Raw genomic sequence first — 15,220 nt, 5'->3', positions numbered from 1 at the left:
ATCTTCCCTCAGATGATATTTTGCTTCTCCCACCTTCTTGAGTATTTTTAAAGGTTTATTAAATAGTGCTTAGTTGTAAAATGTATTATTTACTCGTGCAGAATTCTTGATTGTAGTCCTTGCTCCCTGATATTGTTTTTGAGTATTGTTTCATTATTTCAGTATTAGACAGCTGAGCTGTGTGCTCGTACTTGTCACACTTCGGTGCATAACAATTTATGCTGAAAACAATAAAGCCAAGATGCTGCTTAAATAGAACAGCAGCTCCCTCTAGTGTTTCTTTGTTATTTTTCTCCCGTTAAACAGTTGAAAATTATATGTAAAGCTCTGCACTTAGATACAGTATTTCTGGGTACTTGAGAAGTTTCCAAACATTATGACTCTGAAGACAAAAACCATTCAGCTTTCATATTATTTCTTGCTTGGTTAACAAATATCTTTATTGAAAGGAAGGCTGGCTCTCTCACTAACTGTGTTCTCCCTCTGCTTCCCCCTTTTTTAAAGTCAAAATTCTCAATTTGTGTTACTAAAGTGGCATTTTCATAGCAAAAACTCTGAGGTCATAAACACAGGATTATGTCTTCATTGAAGAATTCAGATTATAAGAGCTTTCTCCTGCAGTACCTGCTTCACCTGCTGACAGAAATATCTGCAGGAATGGGAAACAAAAGGAGCTCCTGCTAATGTAGATTTTCTTTTTATAAAATTATTCATTGTTTTTCTGTTTGTTATCCTGTTTTCAGTTTTATTCCAGCAAGAAATTTCTCTTGCACATTTAAAGTAATTTTGAGGGAGATTAGAGTGGGAACTGAGTTTTGTATTTATATATGCTGTAAGCCAATTCATGCATTGGCCCAAACCTGCAATCCTTAGTCAAAATTCATAATAATTTTATTTTTGTTTCATCTGCCAAAAGGAGGGCAGGATCAGAGGATGTGTATTTTAGTTTACTATATGTGCACATATTGCTTAATTCTAATATTTTTCAGGCTTCTGAAATAATACATATTCAGATTTCCACTTGTCCATAACCTATGGATCTCAGGCCTATTGTGAGAATTAGATAGCATTTGCAAAATGCTTTTAAGATGAACCACAAATGCACTGTGGTGACTGTATTTGCAGGAAAAAAAACTGACCAACTATATTTGATTCATGGCAATAATTATTACATACGTTTAAAAATCTATTATTTATAAAAAGGAAACACCATAATTTGATAATTTGCATTGTTATATGTCTGGTTTGGGTCATAATAACAGAGAGCCACGTTAGTCTATATTCTATCAAAACAAAAAAGCAGTCCAGTAGCTCTTTAAAAACTAACAAAATAATTTATTAGGTGGTGAGCTTTCGTGGGACAGACCCACTTCTTCAGACCATAGCCATACCAGGACAGACTCAATATTTGGTTCTTTGTGCCTTAAATATTGAGTCTGTTCTGGTATGGCTATGGTTTGAAGAAGTGGGTCTGTCCCACAAAAGCTAATAAATTATTTTGTTAGTCTTTAAATTGCTACTGGACTGCTTTTTTGTTTGGGTCATAGTTCCAGACTATGCGGCTGCTAGCAACATTGCTAACACTCCAATGTCCCCTTGTGGGTCATTGGAATGCTGAAAGACACTCTTACAGGGAACGTGAGGCAGCTAGTGAAATCCAGCTAATGATGAAAGAGCTTTACACTGGTTTAATTTTCTGGCAATCCCCTCTTGCTTCGCCCCTCATAGTAGGTCCTAGACATTTCATGATTTTTTTTTCTTGATGCTTAGGTTGGAGGAGAAGACTAAGAGATTTTATCTGTTTCCTTATTCTAAATTACCTTTATCTCTGCCTGTAAGTTCAATTCTGCAGTCTTGACTGGTCCTACTCACAAGAGTAAATTCTCTTCTATGGAGAACTAGGCTCTGTGTTTTCTCTTAATTCTACTCTGAGAAAGGTGGCTTTAATACATTCAGTGAATTAATCTTGTCCCTGTTTTGTAGAATGAAAGATTGTCTCTCTAATATAATAGTTCTGCATGCTTATTTCTCTTGCCCCCCACATTGTGGATGTATCCACTACACATTAATTATTAATCTGTTACTCAGTCCCAGTAGCATAATAACTGAGCACCTCAGATAGCAAAGTGCAGTTATTTGCATTTTTAAACTAGGGAATTGAGGCACAGAGGGTCCTCCCTCCCCCTATACTGTAATAGAACACTGCAGCTGACCCATTTCAGCTGATTCAGACTCAGGATGCTGGACAATCAAATCTTGATGTAAACATTCAGGCGTGGGCTACAGCCTGGATGCTGGGACCCAAGCCCAGGCGCAAACATTTACACTATTCTTTTTTTTTTTTTTTTTAAGTTCCCCAGCCATAGCCTCAGGCTGGATTGGTTTTAAATCAAGACGATTGAAATCACAATTTAAATCACACACAAAAAATAATTTATTTAAATCAATCAACATAGCTTAGACTGACTGTGCTTAGGGTGCACTTAATTTTGGAGTAAGCCCCACTGAACTCACTGGCACTTCTGTTTTTTGAATAAAAACAAAAAGGGGTTTCCCCCTTTCCAAGGGGTTCCCTTGGAAAAGCTAAATTATGCTAGAGTAAAATAGATAATAGACACTTGGCATCACCATTATTGTCTCTGGCATAATGTTCTAAAAGACCATGTATTATTTAATACAAAATAAGATGACAGTCAGTGGTAACTGATGATGGCAGATTTCTCTTGCTGCAGCTTTCTGTGTTTTATGCTTGACTGATAGATTCTACACCTAGTTAGCTAATTAAACAAGCCTTAAAAATTAGCTAAGCTAGACATATTTTCTAGCAACATCCAATGCAGTGAACAGCTTGGAAATTTACTTCTCAAATAATTAAAAGGCACAGAGAGTGTCTTTAAAATGGTGCATTCCACAGTGAATTATTTAAATCACTGACTAGTTGATTCACTCGGCTGTATTCACAACTTCATCCATACCATTTTCTCCAATAAGCAGTTTTCCTTATGATTACACTAAACCCCTTAGATACGTGCAACTGCGTTGCACATGTCTTGGGTTAATGAGACTGCCACCCTGGACAGGAGCAGTTTCCCACTCCCCAGGAGTGGTGGGGAGCTGGGAACCAGACAGCAGCCTGGATCCCAGCTCCCCACTGCTCAAGGGGAACTCCCCAAGATACCTGAAAATTCAATGTACACGAGGTTGCCAAGTACGCAACCTCCTCATAAATCGGGGGTCTACTGTATTCATTCTTGCAGTCAGGCACTTCTTATTTCACTGACTACTCTTGATGCATTTTTTATCCAGGGAATGAGTTTCCGCAAAATATTCCCAGTTAAGGTCTCTGGTATGCCCAGAAGCCATGAAAGTTTTTCTGTGGCAAAAATGTGGGGGTACATAGAGAGCTCTGTGTGTGATGAATATCTTCCCTTTTTCTTTCTAGTCCACTACACTATTCCCTTCTGAGCTGCCTCCATCCTTTCCTATATATTATCTCTGTCCTGAAGACAATGCCTTAACTAACTCCTCTGCCTTGTTTGGCAAAGGTTCACCATCACAGAAGCATAGCACAAAAAAACAAACAAAAAAAAAACTGTCCAACTGGTGTCTTTCTTTGTATGTGTTACTTTTTAGTCTGCTGAGAAACAGATATTGAAAGTCAAGAACTTTGAAGAAACAAGGGCTAGTAGTTAGGCTGGACAGACTAGAGCCATTAATTCATTTTTACAAGCCTGTAAGTGTAAATGTAGCATGTTTGTGATGAGAATTAATTGTAACCATTCTTTTTAAATGAGAAATTTATTACTGCTTATTTTAAAAATATTGAAGAGACCTGATTTTTTTTCTTTTTCTTTTTTCCTTTTTTTTTAAGCATCATCATAGTTTATGCACCTTGTGTAGCCCCATGAGAACCAGCTCAACTGACACAGGCCAGCCACATGTGTTTTACTGCAGCATATTTCTAGAGAGACTGACCAGTCCAAGGTCACAGCAGCAGTCTGAGGCAGAGCAGGCAACTGAACCCTAGGTCTCCTGAATCGCAAACTAGGATCTTAAAGGCTGAATGATCTGACCTCTTAAAATTATCCTTCTCTGCTTTCTTTTTCCAAAACTCCAAGATGCTGGTTTTCACCAAATCTCTCTTTCACACATCCTTTGCCACTGAAAAGCTTTCTTTAAAAACCTCTCTAGTGTCACTTGCTGCTTTCAAGCAAGACCTCATTCTCATGACTGAGTTCACGGTTTGTCTGGGAAATGATTGTGGTTATTTATGGTGTTAGCCTAGTTCATAGGAGCTGTGTCTACACGTGCACGCTACTTCGAAGTAGCGGCACCAACTTCGAAATAGCGCCCGTCGTGGCTACACGCGTCGGGCGCTATTTCGAAGTTAACTTCGACGTTAGGCGGCGAGACGTCGAAGTCGCTAACCTCATGAGGGGATCGGAATAGTGCCCTACTTCGACGTTCAACGTCGAAGTAGGGACAGTGTAGACGATCCGCGTCCCGCAACGTCGAAATTGCTGGGTCCTCCATGGCGGCCATCAGCTGGGGGGTTGAGAGATGCTCTCTCTCCAGCCCCTGCGGGGCTCTATGGTCACCATGGGCAGCAGCCCTTAGCCCAGGGCTTCTGGCTGCTTCTGCGGCAGCTGGGGATCTATGCTGCAGGCACAGGGTCTGCAACCAGTTGTCGGCTCTGTGTATCTTGTGTTGTTTAGTGCAACTGTGTCTGGGAGGGGCCCTTTAAGGGAGCGGCTTGCTGTTGAGTCCGCCCTGTGACCCTGTCTGCAGCTGTGCCTGGCACCCTTATTTCGATGTGTGCTACTTTGGCGTGTAGACGTACCCTCGCAGCGCCTATTTCGATGTGGTGCCGCGCAACGTCGAAGTTGAACGTCGACGTTGCCAGCCCTGGAGGACGTGTAGACGTTATTCATCGAAATAGCCTATTTCGATGTTGGCTTCAAGTGTAGACGTAGCCAGGGATTGCAAGCTGTGGACCAGGACACCATTGTGCTAGGGGTTTTATAAACAGAACAAAATGTCTGTCCCTACCACATAGAGTTGACATGCTGCTCCTTCCATACATATCTTTGTCAACAGTTATTTCTTGAAAGATAATATTTGTGTTACTTGTTTATCTTTAAAATTATGTGGGGCTTCATTGTTCTTTTAAAAGGGTCTCTTCTTCTCCATGTTGTTTGTAAAGCAGAGGGAGATAATATTCATGGACCACTTGCAGTCTGTCTGTTCAATTCTGTATACATTTAGTCTGTTGTAATTCCGTGTGTATGTCAGTACCACCAGGCTAGTTATCTTAAATAGACAGCAGTTTGCCTTGGAAAATCTCATTTCCTTTGCTCAGGAACCATTGTAATTCTACCAATATTTTGAAAGTGAACAAATTTAATCAGTTAATGACAGGAGAAAATCAAAGAAATGGTAAGGGGAGAGTACTGGTAAAGTGTCTAGCATTGTAGATCTTTTCTCTACCTTCAGGAGTATACTGGAAAACTCGTGTGGTAGTGCTAAAGTATCTGGAAGTAGCTGGTCTTACTGCTTGGTGTGGGAGCGGGAGATTTTTGGTTGTTTATTTCTGAGAGTATTGATCTTCTTGTTTTTAAAAAACATGGTAACACATGATTTGTTGAATACATCCAGTCATGGTAGGTGTCATGCCTTTGTGGCTTTAGCAAATTCTTTGGTATAGTTATCACAAATTTATGATGAAGATCCTCATGTGACTTTAGAGTGCAGTAAACAGATTTTTTTTCTATTGGGGAGGCAATATGGTGTGGAAGGAAGTAATTACTAAAATATTTCTTAGCTGGGTAGATAGGCTGATTGTATAGAAAATTCAATTTTTCATTTCTAGTCCTATGAATATCAATACAATTTTTTCCGTCACTGCTGTATCAGCAATGCAACATACTTAATGTAAATTATATTGCTACATTCAATGGGCTATCAGACTGAAAGGACATTTTTAACAGTGTTGTGTTTGCTAAAAATGCAGATGAAATATAAAACTGAAAGGACCATATTAAACATTATTAAAATATGTTTTAAAAAAGCACTTAAAGGCATTTTCTCTTGTGTTCCCACACTTTCACACCCCAACTTCATTACAAAATAACAGCTAAAACCTGTGTGTATTTTTTGGAACACAGTCAGGAGCCACCTTCTTACTCTTCTTATTCATACACCTGCAGTCTGTCCGGGCTGCAGGTCCATCAATTATATAACTCGACATGCTGTGCAAAAAACAGACAAACCCAGCTCAGGTAAGCACTTCACTGATATTCACAAAGGGGCAAGTTTGAAAAATATCCAAATAACAAAGGTGAAAAACACTCAGAAAAATATCAGAGTAGCAGAGGTGAAAACCAGAAGCTGACTTTGCAGTGTTCCTTTCACCTCTATAAATTAAATTGCTTCCAACCTTGTGAACAAGTCATACTGATTCTTTCATGGCCGAAGGGGGTTGTGAGCTGTCAGCCTTTCCAAAGTATTATGCAGACATGTTGGTATAGGAAAGTAATATTAAAGGAGAAAATAAAGATTGGTCCTGATTGCATGTAGATACACAGCCAAAAATGGGAATATTTTTGCAGTTAAATTCTATTTTAGGTAATTTGTGGTCTTCTATGGTGCTCATCTCTGTAGTAACTGGGCATCTCAATTGCTTTAATAAATTGTCCTCACATCATTGATTTATGGTAAGGAAGTGTTACTTGTGTTTTTACAGATAGAGGAACTAAGGCAGTGAGATTAACTGGTTGTCCTAAATTAACACTGGAAGTCTTTGGCAAAGTCAGGAGTACAATTTAGGTCTCCTGAGTCCTCCTCCAGTGCCTTAAACACAAGCCAGTCCTTCCTTGCATAAGCTAGGACAGTTTTATGAAACTGTGATGTACCAAAAGCATTCATTCTATTCTGTCATAAATGATTTACTTCATGTATGAGGCAGTTTCTGAGAGGTCAAGATTAATAGCAGACATAGCAGTGCAGTCCTTTCAGGGTTATGTTATTGCTCCATTACACTTGTTTTACCTGTGAAAGAGTAGGAAAAGAAACAGCATATCTGTAAAGAGTTAGGAAAGTAAACTCACTTTTGTGACCACTTACAGCATAGGGGAAACCTTACTAGATCGTAAATTTGAACCACCAGATTGGCATACAGTGATTCTGTTCATGCAATTGTAGGACAGCACCAGCAAAAGCCTGACATGTTAAGCTTAGGTATTAGAATGCATGGTCCACTATTAACTTTACGAGTAATACCTGAGAATAGCTTTATAGCTGAAATGTCGTGGCTACGTTTATTTTATTTTTTTCACCATTAATTTAAGGTGACAAATTAGTTCCGGACTACAAGCAAGGTACTAGATTGTGATTCAGAAAAGAATTAGATAAGTTCATGGAGGATAGGTCCATCAATGGCTATTAGCCAGAATGGGCAGGGATGGTGTCCCTGGCATCTGTTTGCCGGAAGCTGGTATGGGCAACAAGGGAGGGATTGTTTGATGATTACGTGGTCGGTTCATTCCCTTTGGGGCACCTAGGACTGGCCACTGTCAGAAGACAGATACTGGTCTAGATAGACCTTTGGTTTGACCCAGTATGGCCGTTCTTATGTTCTTTATCCAATTTCTCACCTTGGGAAGGAAGAAAATATGAGACAGGCATGAGGTCTCCATAAGAGTAGGCAAAGGTAACATCAGTTACACCTTTTAAAGTGTGCAATGGTACTTTTCTTCCACCCTGATCCAGCTGTACTGGTTGGGCTTAATGGGTCTCCACTTGTCCTTCCTCCCCATATGGTCTTTCTAGGACTGCTGTCCATACTAAAGTGCCTGGGTTCTTTTGCACATACAGTAGAAAGTCTGTATTTTTGCCAGGTCTCTTTACAGGATCACATTTAAGAGAAAAATTTCATTGTGCCCTCCTATTCTTCCACAATCCCAGCTCACACTTTTTTATTTATAGATGTGCAAGGGTAGGCATTATCTAACCCTTTGACATTAATTTTTAGTCTCAATCTCTTTCTATAATAGCCAAATCACAGTAAGCCGCATGGGGAATTTGTTTCACAATGACCCTTTTTTGTGGTTGCAGGCAGTTGGCCTTCAGCTTTGCATCTAGAATACACCTGAGTTGTGCCTAGATGATATAATACTCCCCTCTGATTTTATTCTTTAAGCCATCATTTTAAATAAGTTCTGCCTATTTGACTTTCACTTGCCTTTACTGTTTTAGCTTTTTATCTCCACAAACTCCCTGAGGAGTTCTGGAACAACTTATACCCTTGAATGCCTCTCTTCCATTCATTCACTCTCATAAGGGCAAAACGTTTTCTCCCTAGGAAGTAACATTCTCTTTGGTTACTGGAAAACCTGGGCAAGATTCTCATGTTTACAGTACCACAAGGGAGATTCATTGATAAGAGACAGAATCAGGATTTTGCAAAACGGTGTTCCACAAGGTGGAAAAACTTCATGTTTACCATTCAGTGCACTCTTACGGAATAGTGAGAGCTGTCAGGAAAAGCCTTTGGGGTCAGAACTCAAATAATTTTCCCTTGTTATTTCAAACTAATATTGAATAAATGTTTTCTTACGACACACTTATATAGGAGCCAGATGATGCCACCCTGAAGAAATGCATCCTTGGATGGCCATCAGACTTCAGCATGGGAAACAAAATCATTGAATTACTGTTATATGCTTGTTATAATGGTGTTACACTGTGGTCATACTTAAGACTTTGCTGACATAATGATTAATCAATCTAGCATGACATGTTAGTGCAGTGTTTGTCAACCATTTCTATAAAGGGGAAGTTGCACTTTTTCTGGTTATAGAACTGCCTACTCCCTTCAGACACAGGTTGAAAACAATGGTTCTGTCTTCTCTTAGGAAAGGAAAAATATGAATTACACTTGGAAAAGTGGCTCAAATTGGATGTGTGAAAGCTGTATACCCTTTCCTCAATACACCCATGACTCACTCTTCTGAAGACACATCCCATTATTATATGTTCTTAAGGGGGAAAGAGCAAGTCTTATGTTCAGAAGCAATTATTTCCAACTACTGCCTCCCCACCCAAAGAATATATTGACTAGACTCATCGCTCACTCTCCAGTGTGACCTATCAGAGAGCAGGAGTTTAAAATTGTGAATAGCATTTCAGATTGGCACTTAGGAGACCTGCCAAAGCAAGTCACTTAAAATGTCTATGTGTCAGTTTCACCTCCTGTAAAATTAGAATAGTTTTGTAATACACTTTGAGATGTATGGCTAAAAACAGTATGTAAGAACTAAGTATAATAATGATGTCACTTCACACAACAATAATCTTTAAAGAAAGCTGATTTATGCAAAAGCAGCATGAAACAATATATCACCATGGGAAGAACACCTTTCTCATATCAGTTATGTTTTTATTTTAGCAAGGTAACAGTGTCATTTTTCTTTTCAGTCATAGATGGAGTTCCATTACTCCTGAGAGCTATTATTTTCTGAGAAGTTATATCATGCTGCTTCCATGAATCCATCACTACATCTTTATGTCCACAACAATTGGTACCAAAATGCAAAAGTATCGCATAACAAAGATCTTCTGTCATACCAAGTTCACAACTAGCATCTTTCATACCTATTAATAATTGGAACTGTCAGAGATACCAAGAATGTCATGGCAAGGCCATTGTATATAAGTGTAGCCAAATTGTTCCTTACAGTTTTCTCTTTTCCAGAATTATCTGAATTTTTATACTAGCTACTTTAAAATTGAACAGTTGGATTTGTTTGTACCATTTCCCCTTAATTCAGAAAAAAAGTCTCTATTGCTACAAAAAGAAGTCTCTACTGGGGGCTATCCTGTTTATTGTATACAGTGTAACATGTACATTACCTGCCCTGTGGGCGGGTGGCATATGTGTGTGCTCATTGCAAGGAGCTTCTGACCCTCAAAGACTGAGTTTGGGTTTTGGAGGTCAGGGTGGCTGAACTTGAGGAGCTCAGGGAGGCAGAGAGGTATGTGGATGAGGCTTTCTGGGACACTGTAGTACTGTCCCACCTCCAGTCTGAGAGCCCCAGTGCTCTTAAGGAGGATGAAAGGCCCAGAGGAAGAGAGCAGCCACTGGAAGCTCGAGAAAACCATCCCATAGTTGGGACCCTCCTTCCAAAGGAAGTTACAGTATCCTCTCACACTGAGGATACCTCTCTGGGGGAGGGACTGCCAGCTGTTAGGAAAAGGCAGGTGTTAATAGTGGGTGATTTGATTGTTAGAAACATAGATAGCTGGGTTTACGGTGACTGGTAGAACCACATGGTGACTTGCCTGCCCGGTGTGAAGGTTGTGGATCTCTCAAGGCATCTAGATAGACTAACGTGTAGTGCTGGGGAGGAGCCAGTGGTTGTGGTACATGTTGGTACCAATGACATAGGAAAGTGTAAGAGAGAAGTCCTGAAGGCCAAATTTAGGTTGCTAGGAAAGAGACTGAAATCCAGGACCTCTAAGGTGGCATTCTCAGAAATGCTTCCTGGTCCACACGCAGGGCCAGATAGGCAAGCAGAACTTCAGAGTCTCAATGCATGGATGAGACAAGGGTGTAGGGAGGAGGGGTTTAGATTTGTTAGGAACTGCGGACACTTTTGGGAGGGGGGAGTCTGTACAGGAAGGATGGGCTCCACCTAAATCAATCATTACTAAACACTAAAAAATTATAAAGGTTGTAGAGCAGATTTTATACTAAGAGGTGGGGGAAAGGCGATTGTTGCAGAGGAGCATGTGGATCAGACAGAAACTCCTCTTAGAGGAGAATCCATTGATAGAGATGCTCTGGGCTTCAGTAAAAAAGAGAGGAGGGGAGATATCAAACAATGGGCTAGATCAGACAAACAATCATGTATAAAAGAATCTAATACATCTGGGATGGGAAGACAGATAAGCAGAGGCAAAACTTTAAAATGCTTCTACACAAATGCTAGAAGTCTGACTAATAAGATGGGTGAACTAGAGTATCTGGTATTAAAGGAGGAAATTGACATGATAGGCATAATGGGAACCTGGTGGAATGAAGACAATGTATGGGACACAATCATACCAGGATACAAAATATATCGGAAGGATAGAATGGGCCAGATGGGTGGAGGAGTGGTACCCTGAAAATGGGATGGGAGACCTCAAGCACACATGGGTGTCACAGGCCTGAGGAGGCTGAGCATCCCCAAAGAGCCAGACAGAGCCCTGCCCATGCTCTGTCCCCAGATCTCTTGCCTGCTTCCAGTTCCCAGTCCTACCCAATGGCTTGAGGCTGGGCTCGGGCTAGGGTGAGTCAGCCAGTGGCAAGACTCAGAAGGACTGGGGGCATTGGGCCATACCACCCACTGGGTGCTCTGAGACTGGAGGCCATGCTCCCGGGAGCTGGGCCACACTGCCCACCTGGTGTGCCCGCGCTGGGAGCACTGGGAATGTGCTGCCTGTCCAGATTCTAGGGCTGGGATGGGGGTGAGGGGGCAGCAGCACAATGGCGGAGATGCGGGAGGGGCAAGGTCTTGGGCAGAAGGGCAAGGGGGACAGGCTCCCCCAGTTGGCAGGTCACACAACTCTACTGTCTCTGCAAAGTGGTTGCTGCTGTTATCTTTGCCACTACTGGCCATGGCTGCTGCCATAATTATTTCTGCTGCTGCTTGCCCACTGCTATCATTGCTGTTCAGTGCTGTCACTGATACTTTTGCAATGCTTCCTTCTGAGGCTCCAGCACTTAGCCCAGCTCCTAGCAATTTCACTGAGTCATGGGGACCTCTCTGCTGCTGCCCCTTCTACCCATTCCTAAGTGATTTCAGCTCTAGTGATCACTGAACTGAATCAAGAATTCTCAGCTGAGTCCAATTAGTGCTGTCCTTAAACACTGGAGAGGAGAGAATCAAATGGTATCTAGGATGCTTTAGGTGGAGTCCATGCCATCAGTTAGGAACACCTGCCCCCCTGCCTCATTTTATTGGGATTTGGCACCCCTATCTCTTGCTTAGCAAGTGAGAGTCAATTTATGGTGACACCCTCCATCAGGGCATAAGCCAGGGTCCTAGAAATCCATTTGCCAAGGAAAAATGCAGTATTTCTGCAGAGAATCCTTTATTTTTGCATTTTTGTGAAAAAAAATAAAAACATATACACCCATTTATCCACGAGGCTAACAGCCAGAGCCCCAGTGCCTGGCATCCCTAGACATCTGGTGGTATGGTTAATACAGAAAGCCTGGTTATGGAGGCTTGGATAAATGGGGTTCTACTGTATAGAATACAAACATTGAAGTATTCAGTATACGTAAGAAATACCCATTTCAGTTACATTAAAGGACAGAGGATAATTCTCCTAGCGCTACAAAAGGTGAGGGTTCCCTTATGGATACCTCAGACATGGCATAGGCCACAGAATCTAGAGTTCTGGCATTGGAGGGCCTAGGGCACAAGGAACACCTTCCAAGCGTATGACACTGCTGTCCAAAAATTGAAGTGTGTGGTCACATCCTGTCTGTCTTTAAGGATATACAGGAAGTCTGGTAGGGCAGGCCCATTAATCCAGGGTGGTTTCACGTGTGGCGTGGGTATTCCAACAAGGGCATAAAACATTCCACCTTGCTTTTCGGGCTGAAGAAGTGGACCTTTCACAGTAGAGTGTTATGAATTTCCCAGTTTCCTACTTTCAAGGATCTAACAGCACATGTTCTGTTCTGATTTCCAGTATGTGCAGCCCTCACTGGGAACACAATTCAGTGCAGTTGCAAGGGAAAAAAATTAGCCCAATATGTTTTATTCTTCTGAGTTTTACAGATCTACATGGTATGTTTCTTTTCTAGAGCACCCACCAACCCTGTATCTAAGCTTGGTATATTTTTCCGTGAAGCAGTTACACTACTTAGTTAAGAGGCGTCTGTAAACTATCATTACCACTGATAAAATTTGAAAATTAGCCCACCTAAATGTCTCTCCTCTTCCCCATGACAACAATTCTCCAGTCTCATTAGCGACTACTTCTGCATGAGAACTTTTTTTCCCTTCCTGTTTAATTTTATAAGCTGCAGTTCTGTGATATTCCAGTAACAAACTAAAAAGATTCGACACCTAATAGAGCAGATTTCAACTAAGCTTGTTACAAAAGGTATCTCTTTCAGTCTCTGACACATTGATCCATCATGAAATAACCTGCTGGTTCCCAGAATTGGGGGACCTTATCTTGCTTAAATGATGTGCTCTTTTCGAGTAATGGTAGTATTTTATTTATCCAGAAGTAATAGTAATGAATTTAGAACCAATAATTTACTATGTAAACACATTTAAAAAGTGAAACCTTTAAAAGTGAGCCAGGGCTTTAATGTAGAAATATGTAACATTTAAGTGTGTCTATTATAAAGTATCTCCTCCTTCCACCTCCAATGTAGGGACCTCCTGGGATATCTGGATTTCAAGATTCCTCCAACAGGCATTATAACCAGGTATGAAAGTTAAATTTGTTTATTTTGTGTGACTATGTCTAACCTGCATTCTGCCTTCAGAAGCAGAATGCAAATGAGTGAGATAAAAATGCAAATGAAGCATGGAATTACATATCTCAGGCCTCATTTGCATATTCTCACGTGGTCATGCTTCCGAAGAGGCTTTTCTGGAAGCAAAAATAGCCATGTAGACAGGATTCCTTCAAAAACGGGGTTGGTTGTTGAAGGAACTCCATCCACACAGCTGTTTTTGCTTCCAGAAAAGCCTCTTCCGAGAGTTAGATAGCGTGAGAATATGCAAATGAGGTATGAGATATGTAAATCTGTGCTTCATTTGCATTTTCAGTCTTGCTTGGTTGCATTCTGCTTCTGAAAGCAGAATGCATTATAGATGTAGCTGTGTGTGTGTGTGTGTGTGTGTGTGCGCGCGCGCACGTGCACAAGTGAGAGAGAGAGATTTACCACTAGACTGGATTCCACCACTGGACTGGCATAGGCAGGTCAGAAGCTCAATCCAAAATCTGCCCCTTTAGATGTTACTCATGTGGAAAACTGGCAACAGAGATTACAGTCTGGGCACTGTGAAGCATTTTTTATTTGATTCATAGAAATCAAACTTCACTGTACTATAAAGGCTGCTTCTACAATATAGTCCCAGTTATTCTTTCTAAAAAGCATCCTAAAGCTGAATTCCTGTAATCAGCATGTACAGATCTCTTTTTCTCATCCAAATGATTGAGCAAAACACACGCACAAGCACAGACACCATAAATCTGTTGATCACATACACATCTAGGCTACATCTACACTACAGTGACCTTGCGAAAGAAGATCTTCCAGAAGATCTTCTTTTGAAAGAGCGTGTCCACACAGCTCCCACTTTTTCGAAAGAATGGGCCAGAGATCGAAAATTCGGGGACCATGAGGACTGCTCTTTCAAAAAAAAGGTCCCACAGAGCGTCTACACACATATTCTTTCCAAATATGCTTTTGAAAGAAGGCACTCTTCCTGAAATAGGAGTGGAAGAGTGCTTTCAAAAGGAGTGCCACGTTCTTTTGATTTAATTTCGAAAGAAAGCTTTTTGCATGTAGACGCTCCACTGGATATTTCAAAAGAACTTGCTAGTATAGATGCAGCCCTGGTGCTGATTGAATCAGCCTTTCTTTTATCAGCATGAAAATGAGTGTGTGCGTGAGAAAGTGTATTTATTGTTTGCTCAAGCCATAATGTTCAATTTTTTATAATTTGGCTTTCCATTTAGGAGAGACTAAAAATGAGACTTGTTAATTACTCTTTCAAAGGAACTGTGAAATTCTCTGATTGTCTAAGGTATTTATCCTTAACCATGAATAACCATACAGTAAACGCTTGATATAACAGACTAATGGGGGGAGGGGTGTCCATTAAAACCAAAAGTTCATTATATCTGAGGGTTTAGCTCACTGACCTTCCCAGCTCTTCCTGGCTCCAGCACAGCATGGTGGCTTCTCCTGCTGGGGCTCAGGGCAGAGCCAGGGGCCTCCCCCGGTTCCCAGCTACCCATGCTCTGCCTTGGGAGTGGTGGCTCCTCTGGCTCTGAGCTGCCCATGCTCAGGGCGGAGCATGGGGGCTCCTCCAACATCTGGGGCAGTCTCAGTGTGTTGGGGGGCAGAGGCGGAATCCCGGCTGTGGCAGCTGTGGCATGGCATGGAACCCTACAGCTGTGGAAGTCCCACCCATGGCCA

The 15,220-nt window shown here is 41.2% G+C and overlaps 1 protein-coding gene across 2 annotated transcripts in view; it reads left to right on the top strand.

Annotated features, from left to right (window-relative positions):
• Positions 1-15,220, top strand: part of COL19A1 (collagen type XIX alpha 1 chain) — a 338,823-nt gene that overhangs the window by 247,572 nt on the left and 76,031 nt on the right. For both annotated transcript variants that reach the window (XM_074991087.1, XM_074991086.1), the window contains one exon: positions 13,442-13,495. In XM_074991087.1, the coding sequence (XP_074847188.1) occupies positions 13,442-13,495 (54 nt within the window). The remainder of the gene's footprint in view (positions 1-13,441; positions 13,496-15,220) is intronic.

The sequence above is a fragment of the Carettochelys insculpta genome, chromosome 3 (genome assembly GCF_033958435.1).
Source record: "Carettochelys insculpta isolate YL-2023 chromosome 3, ASM3395843v1, whole genome shotgun sequence".
Lineage (NCBI taxonomy): Eukaryota > Metazoa > Chordata > Testudines > Carettochelyidae > Carettochelys > Carettochelys insculpta.
Note: the sequence above shows the minus strand (reverse complement) of the source record. Positions and strands in the feature narration are given on the sequence as shown.